General features: G+C 41.8%; 1 protein-coding gene across 1 annotated transcript; it reads left to right on the top strand.

Annotated features, from left to right (window-relative positions):
• Positions 1 to 630: 630 nt before the first annotated feature.
• On the top strand, positions 631 to 16,864 carry LOC311325815 (zinc finger protein 318-like). The gene is made up of 11 exons (XM_084458606.1): positions 631 to 1,034; positions 1,610 to 1,728; positions 1,857 to 2,256; positions 3,154 to 4,447; positions 4,596 to 4,681; positions 4,764 to 4,863; positions 5,117 to 5,427; positions 11,052 to 11,240; positions 11,814 to 11,907; positions 12,329 to 12,447; positions 14,764 to 16,864. The coding sequence occupies exons 1-11, from the start codon at positions 780 to 782 to the stop codon at positions 16,228 to 16,230; spliced, it is 4,434 nt and encodes a 1,477-aa protein (XP_084314732.1). The 5' UTR covers positions 631 to 779; the 3' UTR covers positions 16,231 to 16,864.
• The last annotated feature ends 2,720 nt before the right edge of the window (positions 16,865 to 19,584 follow it).

Here is a 19,584-nt window from a genome sequence, read left to right as displayed (position 1 = left end):
ACATACTAGGAATTTGTTTCAGTCATTTGGTGCACAACATGGATACAACAGTGGACAAGGTGCAGGGACGAGACAGGACAGTGCAAAGACAGGACGCAGTACAAAATACAAATGCAAAAATAAAAAACAATATACAAAATGGAGTGCGGTCAGTGTACTGTATATAGGCTACACAGAATCACATCACAGCCATATCGGGATATGGACAAGACGGTCCCAGGCGACAATACTCAACGCAAAATACATCTATAAGATTTCAGAGACCTTCTATTTCAGTCGACCAAACCTCATCAATGCTCCCACTACAAAATACTTTTATATTTCACCACTACTCGCTCCATGTAGCCTATAGGGCTACTGTAAAAATATAGGGAGTATACTTAAATACTCTATTATAACATCTTTGTGTAAGATTTTAGGGGTAGCATATTTTGGTAGACCAAAATCGTCTATCAAATGATGCTCTTTGCCATCAATTCCTGCTACGGTAGCATTTTTCAACAAGGTATAAATCGGCAGAAAAAAAAAAAAAAATGTGTTCTGCGTGACCTTTATTTTGAAATTCCATGAAGAAGCTTCGTTGTTGAAGAGGCTAGGAACCAGGAACACAATGCTACGGCAAACCATGGTAGAAGACACCAGTCTAGTCTAATGTGAATTGATTTGAATTAGCCATCTACATACTTGCAACATTACGAGCATGTACTACGTGCTGTAATTTGTCATCTCGTTGAATTCTACTATAGCTAGCTGGCCTGCTAGTAGCTGACTAAGTGAAAATGTACGGAGGTCGGCCTCCACCTCGAGGAGAGTATCCTCCGCCCTACGATGGCCGTGGTCCCCCGCCTCATGCTTCCCACCCTGGGCCTGGACAACCTTATACTCGGCCTCCTTTCCAAGAAGAGAGTGGTCTACCCCAGCCTCCCCACCACGGTTACCAGGAGTACGGGCTGCCAGACCCGTACAGACGGTCTCGGTACCCATCTCCCGGTCCAGGAAGTGACAGACATACAGGCACTGGCCCTCCGAGAGATGTAAGTAACGTTAGCGTTGGGTTTTAGCTCACTAGTTTACGATTCTGATTTTCCTCCAATCCAATCATAACATATGCCCATGTAATGCAGTATGCTTCCTCGTGTAATGCACATGACATGCGCGTGTAAAGTTAAAATAATACAAATAATAATAGTAATAGCTGTTGTGCAGCCCTGGGTCGGGGCTGGGCGTTTTGAGGAGGAGGAGGAAGAGGAAGGGGGAGACAAATGACAAATACATGAGGGTCTCTGCCCGGATCCTAATTATTTAAAACTACTTAGATTAAAAATATCTTTCAAATCATGTCTGAAATCCAAACATTATGCCTGAGTAGGTATTAGCATGTAATTATTCTGCATCACCCGGGGCTTGAACATAGAACCATAGAACTGAATGTCCTGCTGCATTGTTTGAACCTCTGGAGGCATGAAGTGGGGATGGGGAGCAGCAGCTCATTTGCTTTAAAGCTACACACACAACACAGAAATGGTCTGTCCAGAACAGGAATGAGATGGGTATAAAGGCATGCTAGTCTCTCACCTTACTGATGAAACACTTCATGTCTGCACTGCAGAGATCCCCATCACTTCCCCGTGGTGGGATCCCCACAGACCACAGTCTGGATATCACTGTGGGCAATGAGCGGACTAGACCTGGACCTGGTCCCTCTCTGAATCCAGTCCCTCATAACAGGTGCTGTAAATGCTTCTCAAATTTATCGAGCACATTAAAGTACTTTGTGTGATGTGCAGACCTCCATTCTATAACATGTTTTTAGTAACTTTTTTTCATCCAATTCAACCATGGTATTCTTCCTTCAGAGACTATCCACCAAGACATGCTGATGATGATGGGCCAGACGACCTTGGACCAAGGAGGCGGAGTCCCAGCAGAGGGAGGAGCCGTCCACGAAGCCGCAGCAGAAGCCCTGATCGAAGCAGGGCCGGGAGCCGTGCAAAGAGCAAGAGCAGGCCTCGCAGCAGGTCCAGAAGCAGGAGCCCTGAGCAGAGCCGTGGCCGGGCCCAGAGCAGAGGAAGGAGTAGGACCCACAGCGTCAGTACCAGCAGCACCAGTAGCAGGAGCCCCAGTGTGCCCAAGAAGACTGATAAGTCCAAGGAGTTGGAGAGGGCACGGCGCCATAAAGAGATTGAGCAGATGCTCAACATGCCCACCAAGTCCATCCTGAAGAAGCGCCCTGACTCTGAGGAATCTCCTTTATTGGTAAGGAGGTATATCATATCATATGTCAATTTTTTTAATCTTCATTTATGTGGGCAATGTCTGATGGGCTTAATTGTTGAATAGTGGTGGGACAATTTTCCCAACCCAAAGTTCAGTACATATCTCGGGTTTGGCCTGAAATAGTGTAAGGAAAGTAGGAAAATGGTATTCAACTGAACTGCAACACATTTATTTATTTTATTTATTTATGAGCTTTTACAGGAGAAAGTGTATGGCATTTTTTCATATTTGTGCTTCTAATGTTTGTATACAGCATTTTCTCATTGTGGCCTGTGGAACTTTGGTTCACAGTATGGTTTAATTGAAGTCCCCGTTGACAGTGTTGGGCTCGTTACTCAAAAAATGTAATATATTAGTTATAACTCATTACCATTTTTAAAAGTAATATCGTTACTTTACTTATTGCTCCCATCCAAAAGTAACTAGTTACTTATGCAATATATTACTTTCCCAGTACACCCCTGTGTGAATCTGAGATGACGAGGCACAACCTTTAAACACCTGTTATTTATTTAAAGCTGAAAGTGAAACAACAAATCAAAACTGAGGGCCTACATACAATTCAACTGAATAGGCAATGCTATTTGCCTTCCTGCTTAATATGGACCTTTGGACATGTTATATCCTTTCTATCTTTCAACAACCTCTTAAATAACTTAGTAGCTGAAAGTGAGAACATAATAGCTGAAAGTGAGAACATAAGATGTAATGTAATATTATTACTGAAATGTGATTAGTAACTTGCTACACCCCTCGTTACTGGGAAAAGTAATATTATTACTGTAACGCGTTACTGCCCAACACTGCCCGTTGGAACAGCTCAGTCCGAATATGTGTTACACCATTGTTGAACAATCCTGCATTTTTACCTTACAGAACATTGATTCTCCAAGAGGTCCTGTAGAGAGTGCCAATGTGTCCAGAGAAGCTGAGCACTTCCTAACTACGGTTAAAGGAATGGAACCCGACATGTTGACCTCCATGCTGAGTGAGCTGAGGAAGGACCCACACATGGCCCAGAGAGCTGGTCTCAACCCTGCAGACCTCTCTGGGATCCTTGGCCTTCTGGGAGGAGCGGCTGGGCAACAGGAGGACAACAGGCAACAGACAGACATTGAGGATGAGGAGAAGTTCCTCTATGGAGATGAGGATGAGCCACCGGAGAGATCCAGGGCCCCGACTGAAGTCCCCCGTCAGCACAGTCTGTCAGAATTCTATGGCGATACAGAGGCAGCGCCCTATGACTTCACACCCCATTATGAAGTGTTGAAAAAAGCATATGGTGCCCCAGTTGTGGCTCCACCACACCCACTGGGCCATGCTGGTAGTGGAGAACACACACCCAGGGGCCATCAGCAGCAGGTGGATATGAGGTATCACGGCAGTGCTTCTATCACCCCTGACCGAAATATCAAAGCTGAAACTCCTAAACTTGACTACCCACCAGGGACTGGCCCACTGGATGAGAAGGAGAGGCTTGAAGTGGAGGAATATGAGAAGATCCAGGACTTACTCAAAACCATTGGGCTGAACCTTGGGGTAACTGAAATCAGCAAGATGGCTGCCAAAACTCGGGAGCGGTTGAATGAGAACAAGCCATCTCCAAAGACCCACACCCGTCGCCCTGGAAAGGGAAGCCGACGCGACTCTCCAGGCAGTTCAGGCAGCAGCAGACATGGCCGTGGACACAGGAGTCACAGTTTCACTCGGAGCAGAAGCTCTGGTAGCAACAGCAGTCAGAGCAGGAGCCGAAGTAGGAGCAGCAGCCCTGAACATAAAAAACGTAACAAGTCATCCCTGTCTGACAGACGAAGTGTCCATGTGAAGTCTAAAAGCTCCAGAGAGGTGAAGACTGAGGCCAGCGATAGGAGGGTACCAGTGCCGGGGCATGTCATGTCTCAATCTGCTGATCCACAAGCACCAGCAGGGCACCCAGCTCTTTCCATGCCTGCCTACCCTCAAGCCCAGCCACATGGTCTGGTAGCTCCAAACTATCTACCTCCTGGATACGGGCAGTATGGGAACTACATGCCTTACATGCCTCAACAGTGGCCAATGTACCCGCCTCCATCCATGGGCGTACCACCTCAGTCTCCTAATGAAGATTTCCAGAATGTCCCAGCCTCTCCATATGATCGTCAGTACCTTAACACAGAGTTTGATGTGAAGGGTGAGATCTAATTTCCTTGAGTATAGGGTATGCAATGATTTGTGTTGGCCAGGTTAATGTTTTATAAATTTCAGATTTCTATTAATAAAACAACTTTAAAAAAAAAAAAATCATTGATTTATGATATTTACCCCTTTGTCTTCTCCAGGTAATGGAAGGGCAAGCTCTAGAGCAGACAGCAGCCATGAGAGGAGAGGTTCAGCAGAGAAAATCTATGAAAGTCAAAAACAAAAGGTAAAGTACCAAAGTTCTCTATATTGTCATCTTTTTTATAACGTTTAGCCTTACTTGCATTCAACATTTATGGAATTACCAGGTGCTTGAGGAACGAGAAAAATTAAGAAAAGAGAGAGACATTCGTATGAAGAAGAAAGAGCATCTCATGAAAAAACTGGAGACACTTAGAAAACAGCAAGGTATGTCTATCCCCTCACACACCCAAATGTTTTTCATACATGGTTCCCTAAGGCCTTGACAATCCTTTAAAGTTTGTTAGTAATAAGACAGCTGTTTTCTTCATATTTGAAGTTGGATATATATTTATTTATTCAAGGTGGAATGAAAATCCTATATAAGAAATAATCCCTGAGAGGTAATTCTGTCATTGTAGCTGTACATAAAACATGTCATAAATACAGTAAACAAAAATGGGGCTTGTTTTTCCTGTAGGAGAGTTTCTCCAGACAAAACGCTGTGAGAAAGTCGGCCACAAAGACCCTTTACTGACAGAGATCAGTCGACTGCAAGAGGAGGTGATGTCCCAGATCTCCGTCCTACGTAAAGAGCACGAGGCAGCAGAGAAGAAACGCTCAGAGATTGATAAAGTGGCTATCATTTTGGAACTGAGTGCATCTGACAAATCATGGAAAGTTAGCAGGGCCTCAGGAGAACTGGAACAGCCACCATCTACAGAGAAAGAGAAGCAGGAGCAAGGCCGCAGCTCAGAGATGTCACCAGTGGTCAAGTCCACCTCCTCTAAGGTAGAATTCCATATGCAACTCCACACACAACCGAGCTGAAGTACTGGTAAAACTCACTATTCTGTTAACTATTGATTTATATGGTTAAATGTCAATTCAACAGATAGGTGATCATTTGATTTATTATGTCTTTATAGTTAAGATGACAGTTAAATTGGCTTGTTTGTGCAATATTTAAGTTATGAATATGATTGCACTTAAGGTAAATGTAAAATAATATTTGATGTCAGTGAAGGATCCTTTTAAGGCAAAAATGTACATAGCATAGGCCTACTTACCTCATCTTACAAAGCATGCATTGCTATCAGTGGTCAATGATGGGGTGCCCAAACTAATTCTTCAAATTGTGTCATCCACATGTATGTAAATCCATACTGGTTACCTATTCATGGGGTAGCAGCTGTGGTATCCCTCAACAGCTACAGTACTGCCATCCAATCAATAGCAGCATAGATATGGTAGTTATCAGTTTCTGATGTCTCAGACAACATTTTCAGATGTGCCTTTCTCTGATAATTGTCTCTTGAGATGCCAAATGGCGTTCTCATTAATTTTTATTTTAGTCTAGAAGGCATCGAAAATGGTATTTTGTTGACACGTGGCTTATTATTTCAGGGCTAAACATTTACTTTTATTTGGTAGCACTGCTGCTCCCAATTTCAAAAAGTTAGGAGCACCAACAAAAAATTAGGAGCACCTACCAAAATGTAAGGAGCACCAACAATATACTGTATGTAATAAATGTTTTATTGATAAAAAAAAGAAAAAAGTATATATATATATAGCAGTACAGTGGACAAATAACAGTGAAAGTAGCCTTAAAAACACATGGTAGGCCACCACTGGGGTCCTCTGTTTCGTTAGACAAACCGCAATGGGTTCCAGATAGAGGTGAGTGTTCAGATGAAGAGGTCAGTGAAATCACAGCGACAGAGACAGCTACTTTGGACATTGGACTTGGCTTGTGGACTGCCCGTTGTCTGTTGTCTTGCAGATGACTAGACTTACTGTCAAATATCATCATCCAATCATGGCACTAGGCAGCTACTGGGTCAGACGTGGACACAGGGGTCAGGCTGATTTACAAAATTGGACCAGGAGTGGAGCTACTCGGACGGCGCTGAGTGGGCTGGCTCCTCATATCGCAATACCGCCGCTTGGGAATTACTCAATGCTCGCTGCCCGCGTTCTTCCTGGCTGCCAAACAATTCTGCTGTGAGCATTTGATGACATGTAGCGGAGTTCCCGGCCCTCCTCCCTCCGGATGATACATTCTAGCATCAACCCATAGCTAGTGGCTAGGTAACTATCTAGATAATATGCTGTATAGGGACCTTTCGAGCTAAAGCAGTTTTATATAGTACTACATTAACTGTTTGCTAGCTAACGTTAACGTTATATATATATATATATGTTACAGTTAGCATGCTGAAGCTAGACTTGATGGACCCAATTGGTTAGCTAGCCAGTCAAGTGAGCCAGCACAGCAGCTAGCTACTACCTAGTCTACTAGTACTACTGTAATAGCTAGTTGCATGGAAGCTAGCGATATAGTAGGGGCATCCTTAGTTTGAGCTGCATTTCATTTAGTTGTTTCACACTGCTTGAATAGGAACTTATAGTGCACTGTGTTGAATTGGCCGCTAACACAGGCAATGGATAATAGGTGCATATACAAAATCCCTCAAAAACACCATAAACTCTTGTTTTCAAAGACCATTAACTCACCGAGTGGTCACTGGTGTCCGTTGATGTTCTGGCAAAAAGTATGCTTTCGGCTAGGGTATTTGGACTCAACCATTGGACTGAGCCATTGAGTAACCTCCTCAAGGCTGGAACACAGAACAGCTAAGTGGCATGGTAAGTGTTTTTGAAAACTTCAACAATTCAAGATCTGAGTGTTTGTACCCTCTCAAAAGTTGCATTGTGTAAATAGTAACTTATAGGTGTGCTCACTAGCTCCAAGGAAGTCCCAGAAAGCTGTAGTCTATATTAGGGCAGTCATGAAAAATTGTGTAAAGCATGTTCAAACAATTGCAAACTGCTTTTTTCAAAGATGCAAAGATAGCTACAGTCCATAGCAGTGGTGAGGCCATTGGTGCTCTATAACTGAAAGAAGAAAAGTGAAGCTCATGACCATAATATTTCTTAGACCAAGCATGTGAGCAGCGAGTGGAGCAGGTGGATTTTGAACGGAGAGTGGAGCAGGTTTCCAAAAGGTCTGAGCATTGGCCTTCTCTCCCGATCCAGTTTTATGTAGAAGTAATTATTTTAGCTAGTTAAATTAGCTTCATGTAATCTGATCATAGCTTAATCTATCAAAGGCTGAGTTGAGTTTGGTTGTGTTTTCATTAATTGGTAAAATGATGTGTTTAAAGGGGTAGTTCAGAATTTTGGGACATAGAGCCTCATTTATGACTTACCCATTATCAGTGTTGAGCAAGTTGCTGAAAATTAGTATCTAGTTACAGTAACTTGTTACTTCTTTCAAAAGTAACTGAGTTACTTTACTGATTACTGCATATAAAAAGTAACTGGGGAAAGTAACTTTTGCTTTTTTTTGCAATACTTGCAATACTTGCAATTGCACATGCTATAGTATATTATTATTATTATTTCTACTATTATTATTATTATTATTATTATTGTGTAATAAGGGGTTAAATTGGGCTGGGGCTATCTGGGGCTCAGCTCCGGCACAGGTTCCCAAACATCATCAGCTGGAGATCAACCGTGAAACATCTATCATAAACATTTTATTTATTTGTACATTTTTTCTCTGTCTTTATTGTTAAAAGAATGCAGCTATTTCATGTCCACCATTAAAATAAATCACAATTCATTTTTGTTACTTTTTATTTATGATTTTAAGTTTAAAATCATATTGCGTGATTTTATGTTTAAAATCATATCGCGTGATTTTATGTTTAAAATCATATTGCGTTATCACTTTCACTGGCCTGGATACTCTTCACTTTGGTTCCGCTTGTCAGTCAGTCAGGTGTCAGATTAGAGGTGCTGTAAACTCATGGCATGGGGGAGCCCTCAGATTATTTTATGGGGGAGTATATCTTGGAGTTTGATATTCTGATTAAACATTGTTTTCTCCAACAACACCAAGATTATAGTCTGCCAGGAATCGCTGGCAAGCTATCAAGTTAACTAATGTTAGCCAGCTACTGTAGATATACATTAGCTAAATCAAGCCACCTAGTGCTAACATGACAAGCTATCAGATCAGCCACATCAGCTTGCTACATTTCCTAGGTAGAATTTACCATTAGCAAGCTGGCTAAATTATGTTTTGCTCCTACTCAGGCAATGCAGAAATGTATTATTTCCTTTCATTTCTTAAGTTACATTATTTTAAAAGCTAAAACAGAAATGAGACAGGTTGGAGTTAAAATGAGAACGTACAGATGCTTAAAGAATGGAGAAGTTATTATTTTAGCTAGTTAAATAATTGTAGTGTTTTTTTTATATTCTACGATTGAGTCACCAAACCCAGCAGTAGTTTGACAGTGATGGAACCCAGGGTGAAACAGCACAGCATAAGGTTGAGAAGCAAAGTGTTGGAATTTTATTTACTCAAGAATGCTTTAATTTCAAAGATAGATCATTAACTATTACATACATTACTATGCGCACCCCTGCCAACCCTGCTAACACAGGGCCCCCTCTAATAACAAATCCCAGTTTAACCCCTATGTGTAGTACTTGACAAAGGGTACCCAACCTTTAATGGGTTAATAACTCCAAGGCTACCTTATCTCTGGTAAGGGTTCCTAGCCTTCAGACCAATGTAGTAGGCCTACCCCAAGAGGAGAAGCTTCTCAAACATTTGATCTGATGGCCTACAATTTTTCAAGTTCTCTCTTTTTTTTGAGAGGTGAGCTATGTGAGCAGAGCAGTTCCAGACGGTTAGTACAGTATTACCGTTTCAATTTTGATTTTCATTAAAACCATGTTTGATTACCACGCTTCAGGGTCCAGAATTAACACTTGAAATTGTACGAGTCATCTTCACGACCACCACCCACTACTTTATAGCGAAAGCAAGGTAAGTTTACTTTTTGCTCAGTGCATGATGTGGGGACCTCAAATGGGGGAAAATGTCATGGTTTGTCTGTCTACCTTGCTAATAGCTTGTCAATCATGTAAACAAAGCTTTCTGTGTAACCCACTCTTATAAAAACTGCACGTTCTGTCGCTGTATGCATTGTGTCTGCAGACTATTCGCCCATTGCACACAGTAACACATTACAGTACGTAGTTTAATCACACAACTAACATATTTTGTTCATTTATAAATCTGTCAGACATTGAATTGGTTAAAAGTGTTCCCACAGGAGAAACACTATAGACTCCTATACAACTCCTTTGTATTTATGCCAATTGCTGGACTCATTGCAAGTCGCACTGAAATGAAAAAAGCATTCTGCCCCATTTTGGTTCACATAATTGGTCATAGTGTTCACCTATTCAACAATGTATGGCAAAAAAATTACAAAATTCTACTTTTGTTGAAGTCTTACATCAAAGTATATAATTTCTTACTTCCTGGAAAACTAGGTCACGTGCAATGACGACAACAGGTCGTCACTCTGGTGGATGGTAGAGGCAAGGAACCTGGAGCCGTAACACATTTGTATTTATGTAAATTGTGCACATGGTCATTGCATATGCTAAAAATGCAACACTGATGATTGTTTTTGTGTGTGTGAATAATATAATATTAATAATGTAACAACACAATAATAATAATGATACATTTTCTATTCCCTTGTTTACAGAGTGGGAGTGCAGCAGGCAAACCCAGTGATGCTACTGGTCGCTTGTCCTCATCTACAGTGACACAGACACTCGAGCAAGCATTTAAACGACAGGCTGCTTTTGCAGCCATAAAAAATGCTCAAGACCTCACTGCAGCCCTTTCATATAACATCGCAAAGGACATGATACCATTTCAAATTGAGTCCTAGTGTCCTAGTCCATGGTGCTGCTAATTTTATCTGTGGTTTCTGGTTTTCAGTATAAAACTTGGTGAAATTTCAGTGTGTATCAGTACTTTTTTGTTTTGTTTACATACTCAGCACATTTTAACAATACCACAAAACTGATAACCATGATAATTTTGGTCACTATAATTGTGATATGAAATTGTCATACTTTCAGTGTTGTCAGTTGTCAGTTTTGTTATTAAATCAGATTTAAAAAGGGGTCCATGTTCTCTTGTAGACTTACACAATGGAGCTTTAACAACACTTCATTCTTAACTGTTTCTGTTAAAGCGGCAATAAGCGATTTCCTACCGCTAGATGGCAGTAAGAGATTTGTTTACAAACGAAAGGCCTGAAACGTACAATCTGTACGTGTAAGGCATGAGGGCGGAGCAAAGTTACGGGCCGGAATTTTACAACACTCCAGAAATACTGGAATAAGATGTGGCGACTGGTGGGGGTGAGTCATTGAAGTTGGGCGGTATTAGGACGCTATGGCTCAATGAAACAATCTGATATCAGCTGGTTTTAATTCGTTTTGACAAAATGTGAAAAAAAGTTATTGCAGCTTTAAGTGTTGGTTTAACAGTTTTGCTGACCCTTTCAACTTGTGTTCCTAATTAGATGGCATCATCATCAACAGCATCTCCAGACAAACAGCAGAATGTCCCACCCAGTGCCCCGACTCCAGTGATGCCCATCGACCCGTTTGAATACTATGATGCGGGGAATCATTGGTGCCAACACTGTAATGTCACCTCTGGTTCCATGTTTGATTTTTTCACACACTTGCACAGCAAGTCACACAGAAAGGTCAGTGTGCTCTTTGGGATGATATTCTCACACTTTGTACCGACATGATTCAATCTCTTCCCTTGTTTATATGTGCTACATAGGGCTGGCACGATATCGTATCTAACTGTACCATTGATTATCATGTACAACAACCTTGATAAAAAAATATACTAGCTATGTTTATTCATCTAACGTTAACATTGCTGCTTGTTTCTACGGGAGCTGCCATTACTGTTCTACTACTAGCCGTACTCCTGTGTTTCGCATCATCATCTACGGGAACCAATCAGGGACTGGGGCCGGAACATCTGTTAAAATGTGCTCTCCTGATGGTGCCCCATTTTCTGGGGAAATTCAAATCGCTCTGGGCGGCTGAAAGTCCAGACTCATACTGAAAATATAAAAACAAAATTGTGATGAGTCTGTTTTACCAGGCTAGTCCAGGCAAGGATTGTGGACCAAAAGTATTTTGTTTTATGATGTCGAACACAGTTATTTACAAGTATTGTAATGATTGTGAGAAGTGCTAGACTGAATGTAACATTGATCATTTCAGCTGCACAGTTATTGTCTTGTTTTGGCACTTCACAGACACAGGACCCGTATAGCAGACCTTGGGCTTCAAGTTCCACAGAAAATGAAAAGAATCACTCATCAGGAAAGAAAATGGTTAAGCCTTCTAAAGGTAAACAGAAATTAATATTTTATTCTTTCCTATTCTAAAAATACTAATTGTACTGTTAAACGTTGTTAGCCATCTTCTACTTCTAGGTTCTGTTCACTGCTGGAACACTGCAACAGTATTCAGTCACTGAAAACAAAACAATGCAGAAGAAGTAAGAAACAGAATGTTTCACATGCGCTGAGGGATTCATTTGCATCTACATTGCCAGTTGCCAAAGACTTCATAATTTCATATTTTCATTACATTTTATTTATGTGATTACATAATGTTATTGTTATAAGGGAATAGAGTTAAGTTTATTAACCTTCTCCCCTTACTACAGGTACTCTCTATGGAAAGCAATGTAAAGGTAAACATTAATGACTGTTCTCAGTTGCTATCAGTTGATTTGACCAGTTTCACTGTTTTTTTCTCTCTTTAGGATCTGAATTCCTGCTGCCTGTGAGGGGATTTTACTGCCTGATGTGTGAGGAGTTCTATGGTGATGCAATCTGCGCTGAGGAACATGTCACAAGTCACACTCATAATGTGAAATACCAGGTACTGAGTTGCGAGAGTGACATTTCTTGTGCATATTTGGTATTAAGGTTTATATCTTGCTTTAGGTAATTATCTATGAATTTTTATAATTTACTACAGTGCATCCAGAAAGTACTCACACCTCTTTTTCCACATTTTGTTATGTTACAGCCTTATTCCAAAATGGATTAAATTCATTTTTCTTCCTCATCAATCTACACACAATACCCCATAATGACAATACAAATGTATAAAAAAAAAAAATTATATATATTTTTTTAAATATCACATGTACATACTGTAGGTAGTCACACCCTTTTCTCAGTACTTTGTTGAGGCAGCGATTACAGCCTTGAGTTTTATTGGGTATGACGCTACAAGCTTGGCACACCTGTATCTGGGGTATTTCTCCCATTCTTCTCTGTATATCCTCTCAAGCTCTGTCAGGATAGATGGCGTGCCGCTGCACAGCTGTTTTCAGGTCTTTCCAGAGATGGTCAATCAGGTTCAAGTCTGGGCTCTGACTAGGACACTCAAGGACATTCACTTGTCCCAAAGCCACTCCTTCATTGTCACAGGGTTGTTGTCCTGTTGGAAGGTGAACCCTCGCCCCCAGTCTGAGGTCCAGAGCGCTCTGGAGTAGGCTCTCTGTACATTGATGCATTCATCTTTCCCTTGATCCTGACTAGTCTTCTTGTTTCTGCCCCTGAAAAACATCCCCACAGCATGATGCTGCCACCACCATGCTTCACTGTAGGGAGGGTACTGGCCAGGTGATGAGCGGTGCCTGGTTTCCTCCAGACATGACGCTTGGCATTCAGGCCAAAGAGTTCAATCTTGGTTTCATCAGATCAGAGAATCTTGTTTCTCATGGTCTGAGAGTCCTTCAAGTGCCTTTTGGCAAATTCCAAGCGGGCTGCCGTGCCTTTTTACTGAGGAGAGGCTTCCGTCTGGCCACTCTACCATAAAGGCCTGATTGGTGGAATGCTGCAGAGAGGGTTGTCCTTCTGGAAGGTTCTCCCATCTCCACAGAGGAACGCTGGAGCTCTGTCAGAGTGACCAGTGGGTTCTTGGTAGGGCTGTGCAATAAAATTGATACAGCAATACATTGTGATATTTGTTACTACGATACTGTATTGATTTTCTGCGGTACGGTATCGATACAGTTTTTTGCACAAGGGAAATATACAGAAATACATTACAAGTCGGAATAGATAAAGATAAAGAACATTGAGGATAATTCAGTCATATATACATTATTCATGTTTGAAATGGATTTAGGTTTATGTTTTAAATGGATTTTCCCCCAGGATCACCTCCAGGGAGTGGGGGATGGAGTTGTTTACAGCTGTATTTTTACATTTTAAGTAAATTATGTAGAGTAACTGTTATCGCAATGTATTGCAATATGCATCATATTGTATCGCAATGTATCGTGATACGTATCATATTGTGACTTATGTATCCTCCCTGACCAAGGCCCTTCTCCCCTGATTATTCAGTTTGGCCAGGCAGCCATTTCTAGGAAGGGCCCTGGTGGTTCCAAACTTCTTCCATTTAAGAATGATGGAGGCCACTATGTTCTTTGGGACCATCAATGCTGCAGAATTTTTTGTACCAGATGTCTCATAGGTCTATGGACAATTTCTTCGACTTCATGGCTTGGTTTTGGCGCTCACATGCACTGTCAATATGGGTTATTACTACTTAACATACAGTACAGTAGACGAGTGGATGCCTTTCCAAATCATGTCCTATCAATGTATTTACCACAGGTGGGCTCCAATCAACTAATTACTAATCTAATCTAAGGGGCCACTACTGTATATCTCAACTTTTCAAATGGAATCATGGAAAGTACCTCCTTAACCCATTGCTTAAGCATTGTCAGATTTCTTTAAGAAGTTTGACATATGACAGAAGCACATGCTAAATGCTTTATATGTGTTAAATATATCAACTATGGTAAGTAGTAAGGGCTCACATGCCTATTCAGCTGTGAATGAATGCCACAAGTAGAGAGTCTGCAGCATTTTATCAACTCGTGTGCTACAGGTTTCAGTAAGTGACACCAATAGCTGATGCAAAATAGACTTTAAAAGATACGGGAGACAATAAAAATGCCAGTGCCTCCCACTGACCATGTGACAAATCCCTATATCCTCATCCTTAATTAAACTGTAAATCCAAATTTTAAAGTCAATATTTAAAATTTCATCCCGGAGAGTATCTTTGTCACCTTTTTGACCCCTGATGAGTTTGCATCCCTGTAACTGAATGTAATGCCAATTTAGTCTCTCTAATGAATTGTTAATTTATGTATGATCCTTCCACCAGAAACAAATGTACGAGAATCCACTCTACGAACAGAGAAGGAACCTGGACCGCCAGGCTGGACTTGGTGGAAAGAATTACTCAGAGCTCAAACGGAAGCATGAGGATGAAAACAGAGACAGCAAAGAAAAAGAGGAAAAACCTAAACACAGCAAAAAGGAGGAGGATAAATCCACACATAAGAAAAATAAAGAGGAGGGGCAGAAGGCTGAGGAGAAGGCAACGCCCAGCAACAAAGAGGAGGAGAAGACAAACTATAGTAAGAAGGAGCAGGAGAGGCCGAAAAGTAGCAAAAAGGAGGAGGAAGAGAGGTCTTTGTGTACTAAGAGGGATGGAGCAGAGAAGTACAAAAGCTCCAAGAAGGAGGAGCCTGAGGGATACAAATATGGCAAGGAGGAGGAGCGATACCCATGCCACAGGGAGGAGGAAGATGGGTACAAATATCGCAGAGAGGAAGAGGATAGATCTAGATATGTCAGAGTTGAAGAGAGGTATAAACACAGTGGGAGGAATATTGAGGAAGAGGAGGAAAGGTCTAGATACAGTAAGGGGAAAGAGACCAAGCCCATATATGATGGGAAAGAGGAGGCAAAGAATAGATCAGAAAAAGAGGAGGGGAAAAATAGGCCATCTAATAAAGACGAGGCTGAGCATCCAAAGGAAGAGAATCCAGGATCTACAAAGCAGCCAGAGACATCTTCTGAGAAGATTAACGACCCGCCTGCCTTTGGAAAGTTCAGTTGGAAGAAAAATGAAAACGAGCCTGCAAAGTTGGCTGGTGAAGAGGAGGCAAAGGCATCAGAAGGGAACGATGAGGATCCTGTGGCTAAGGCCAAAAGCATTGCTAGGAAGCTGTCAAGCAGGACTGTCATTCCCCGAACTAATGCATGGTTACCATACCAGTCTAACCGTGGCAGAATACGTCCCAACCTCCCTCCCCCCACCATGTTTCTGAGAAAGTCATTTGGGGTGTTCAGCAAACCCACACCTCTGAATGCCTTCCTCTCTATCAGGCCACCCAGTACTGGCAGAGTGACCACTCTGCCAGTTGCACAAAGCCCATCTCCATTTATGCTGCCCCAAGATATAATATATAAAGCCTTTGGTGGCCAGGAAGTGCATTTAAAAAAGCCAGATCAATCTGTGAATCCAGTGCTCTCCTCCTCTCCTTCTGACGTGAACGCCAGAGAGGCTAAACCTGCCATGACTGTGTCTATGATGAAATCAGATGTAGCTCCACCAGGGGTACCTGAACGTGAGCAGAACAGAGCAGTGCTAGTCATGCCCACTCCCCCTCCTTCCTTGAACAAATGCCTGAGTGATGTGATCCGGAAATCAGAAGAACCGAAGTCCAACCTTGCTGTGGTAGGTGCCCAAGATTTATATGACTTCTTCTACAGCAACCGTGCCCCATCCAGCGCCAGCACTGCCAATAAACCAGCTGCAAGTCGTAAAAGGCAGAACAAATGATTGAAAGCCCAGTGAATCATTGGAGTCTGTAGCCTCTGAAACCAAGCACCCCCAGCCTCAATCTCAACCCCAAACTGACCCAAAGGAGTCTTGAGAGGAGGGTTGGGTCAGAGACAATTCCCAGTGAGGTGAATCCTGATTACACTTCTTCAGCCACCATCATGGAAATCCCTACAGAAATACTGGATCTCCCAGCTGAAGTGTTAACCTTAGACTATGATTACAACTTCAGCTTAGAATGAAAACTAACTCTTACCAGTGGCCCATGGGGGAGTCTCTCTTTTAGGTAGTCCAGGTACAGTGTAATGTAGAGGTGAACAAGTAGTGTATCTCACACATGCTCCAAGACCTGTTAAGGTGGCCTTACAGGCAGCTGGAATTTGAAAGAATGTTGAAGTGGCAGAGAGACTTGAGACTTTGTTTTGCAAGTCTGTGGTTCTGATAAATTGATTCTGACTGATCCTGCTCAAGCTGATACACACAGAAAAACTTTTCTTTACTTCTTAAAGGTAAAGTATTGTATATTGTTTGATTACTGTTTTTGTTTTATGTAGTTCACACTCAAGCCTGTTTGTTCTTCTTTTTCCTTTTTGGATAAATTGTGTTTAATACAGGAACAATGTCATCCCATATATTAGACCGTATTCAATGTATTTCCTGTAACCAGTTTTTCAAATAAAGTTCTGTGACCTGATTTTCTGTTGTCAGACTGTGATAGCCTATTACTACTAGATATTTATTCTTAAGTGGCCTTATTATGTGTCCATAGCACTATTGAACTACTGTACAGTATAGGCCCAGATATCCAGACACCAGGCCCCAGATACCTGTGTAGTGAGGTATGCGTGTTCTGCTATTGAACTGAAATGATTTTAATATGGAATATCACTGTGGTGGATGGGTTATCTCAAGGATTTTTACCATTTTATAATTACGTTTGTTAATTTTACTAGTCTGAAGTATTTGGTCACTTGAGACAGAATGTTGCTGTTACGACCCAAGCTGTAGCTGGTCTCTATCTAGGGTAGAGGAGCCGTAACATGTATGATCACACCAAACAAATTGTAGGAATGGAACAAGACCAATACTGTAGTGCAAGATTATTTATTGCCCTATGCGTGGCGAACATTCAATTGCATATGCAAAGAAACCAGGCCAGGTCCAGCCTGGCTTATGTGCGTGGTTGGCTTGTTTATGTTCAGGACTGATAGGACGGAAACTAGTCATGCCTCTGAAATAGCTGTGAATTGAAATGACGTAATAATGTCTGATAAATTAAGATGGGTCTTGTCGCCTGGACACATCAGTTCCAATGCTAATCCAGCACAATAAGAGCAGGATAGCCAGTTAGCTCATGAGTTTACAACAACTAGCAACAGCTTCCATAACATTAATGGTAGCGATCAGTGGCAGTGGAAGCAGTTACACTGATGATTCCTGTAATATTAGTTATTTTGCTGCAAATGTTTCTGGACAAAGGTAAGGGATAAACCCAGATAACACAAGGTTAGCGGACCTACAGCGGGTCCCCGATGGACGAGTTGGCGGACCTCCGGTGGAATATAACACAAGACTAGCAGATCTACAGCGGGTCCCCGATGGACGAGCTGGCGGACCTCCGGCCGAATCCGCTGGTGGGTTCCTGGCCATTTGCACATCAAATGGCAAGCGGACCTCTGGCAGATTATTAGTGTCAAGGACAGCGGTCCGCTAGTAATCCGAAATGCTCCCGCTATTGCTCCCACCATTCCACTGGTAGTTTATTGTTTATGTCCTAGGCCCATTGGCCCTAAGCCTAAGGATTTCTATTGCTAAATTAACTTACTCTGAATATTTTTTTGGTAACCCTTCCTTTCATAGTCCCCCAATTACTAAACATTTACCTGGTAAATACATGCAAAGTATAGCCTAATATATAATGGGTAATTACTGAGACACCTATACTGTACTGTAGGTATCATTTCAAAATGTATTTCAAATGTTCAAAATGTATTTCAAATTGAAACCGTAACCTACCTTTTTGTTGCCTGTCATAGTAATTCAGGGTTCCCACGCGTCCTGGAAAACAGGTAACCAATGTCCAGTCATTGAAAACACACGGAAAATAAGAAAATGTATAAATGTCCTGGAAAATCGTGTGTTGTCCTGGGAAATTATTTCTACATTCTCCTCCTACTTTCCTTTAGCTGAAAATGAGCTAGGCTATCTATCAGTTCCCCAAGACGGATAACATTGCCATCTGAAAGGGCTGAGTTATGAGAACCTTTAACATGATCAAGAGTGAGAACCCTGTAATTGTTTGAATTGAACTTCCATATTTCTGCTTTATTGTTGTGCATGCACTATTAGTGTGTGTCTAAAGGACTTGTTGTAGCTTGTCTATGGTGTGATTTTAAACACCAGCTTTCTATTTTTTAAAAGAAAATAGAAAGCAGGACAGATTTTTTTTAACCGATTAGTGTCTTAACTGGGATAACATTTCCCATGTAGTCTACCTTACAGTATTGCTAGTCAGCAGATGCTCTTTATAAAGGGCTTTGATTAGCATGACAAGTAGCCTATAACCTAACACTTTCCACTATTCGGGTATTTTGAAACACCGGAGCCTGAGTGTACTTTGAAGGGGTAAATGTCCAAAATAGCACACTAGGCTACCCCCACCTGAGACCAACTGGCATTTGATTTACTTTTGTAATGCAGATATAGTATTTCAAATTGAGCTTTTTAACTATCCTATTGTTGCGTTGAAAGGAGCCAGTTGAGGTGGTTCGGGCATCTAGTGAGGATGCCTCCTGGGCGCCTCCCTAGGGAGGTGTTCCAGGCGTGTCCGGCTGGGAGGAGGCCGCGGGGTAGACCCAGGACTAGGTGGCGGGACTACATCTCCGCACTGGCCTGTGAGCGGCTAAAGATTCCCCAGGCAGAGCTGGTTGATGCTGCTAGGGAAAGGGATGTCTGGGGGCCCCTGCTGGAGCTGCTGCCTCCGCGACCCGACTCCGGATAAGCGGATGAAGATGGATGGATGGATGGATGAACTATTCTATTGTGAATATACCTAATCAATAAAGGCATTTTAACTTTATACTGGCAGAGTGCCTTGGTTTTTTGCTTCTATTATATTTTCAATGTATTCCCTTAAAGAGTAGGCTACCCCCCAGATACTTTTTTGCACTAGGCTAAATGTTTATAAACAAAAAATAGACGACCTAGCTATTATTTCTCCTATTAGTGCAGGGTTTCAACAACTGCTGAATATTTGTTCTGATTATAGTCCATGGGCCAGACCAGATATCAGTACCACTCAAGGTGGCAAAACGTAGGCTACTTATGATTTTTGAAAATATAGATGATATTTTG

The sequence above is a fragment of the Borostomias antarcticus genome, assembly GCF_949987555.1.
Source record: "Borostomias antarcticus genome assembly, chromosome: 25".
Taxonomy (NCBI): Eukaryota; Metazoa; Chordata; class Actinopteri; order Stomiiformes; family Stomiidae; genus Borostomias; species Borostomias antarcticus.
Note: the sequence above shows the minus strand (reverse complement) of the source record. Positions and strands in the feature narration are given on the sequence as shown.

Excerpts from the sequence above, each read along its gene's own strand:
- LOC311325815 (XM_084458606.1), top strand. The coding sequence starts at position 780 with ATGTACGGAGGTCGGCCTCCACCTCGAGGAGAGTATCCTCCGCCCTAC. Across the intron at positions 2,257-3,153 it reads CTGAGGAATCTCCTTTATTG|AACATTGATTCTCCAAGAGG; the intron begins GTAAGGAGGTAT and ends TTTACCTTACAG. Across the intron at positions 11,241-11,813 it reads ACAGCAAGTCACACAGAAAG|ACACAGGACCCGTATAGCAG; the intron begins GTCAGTGTGCTC and ends GGCACTTCACAG.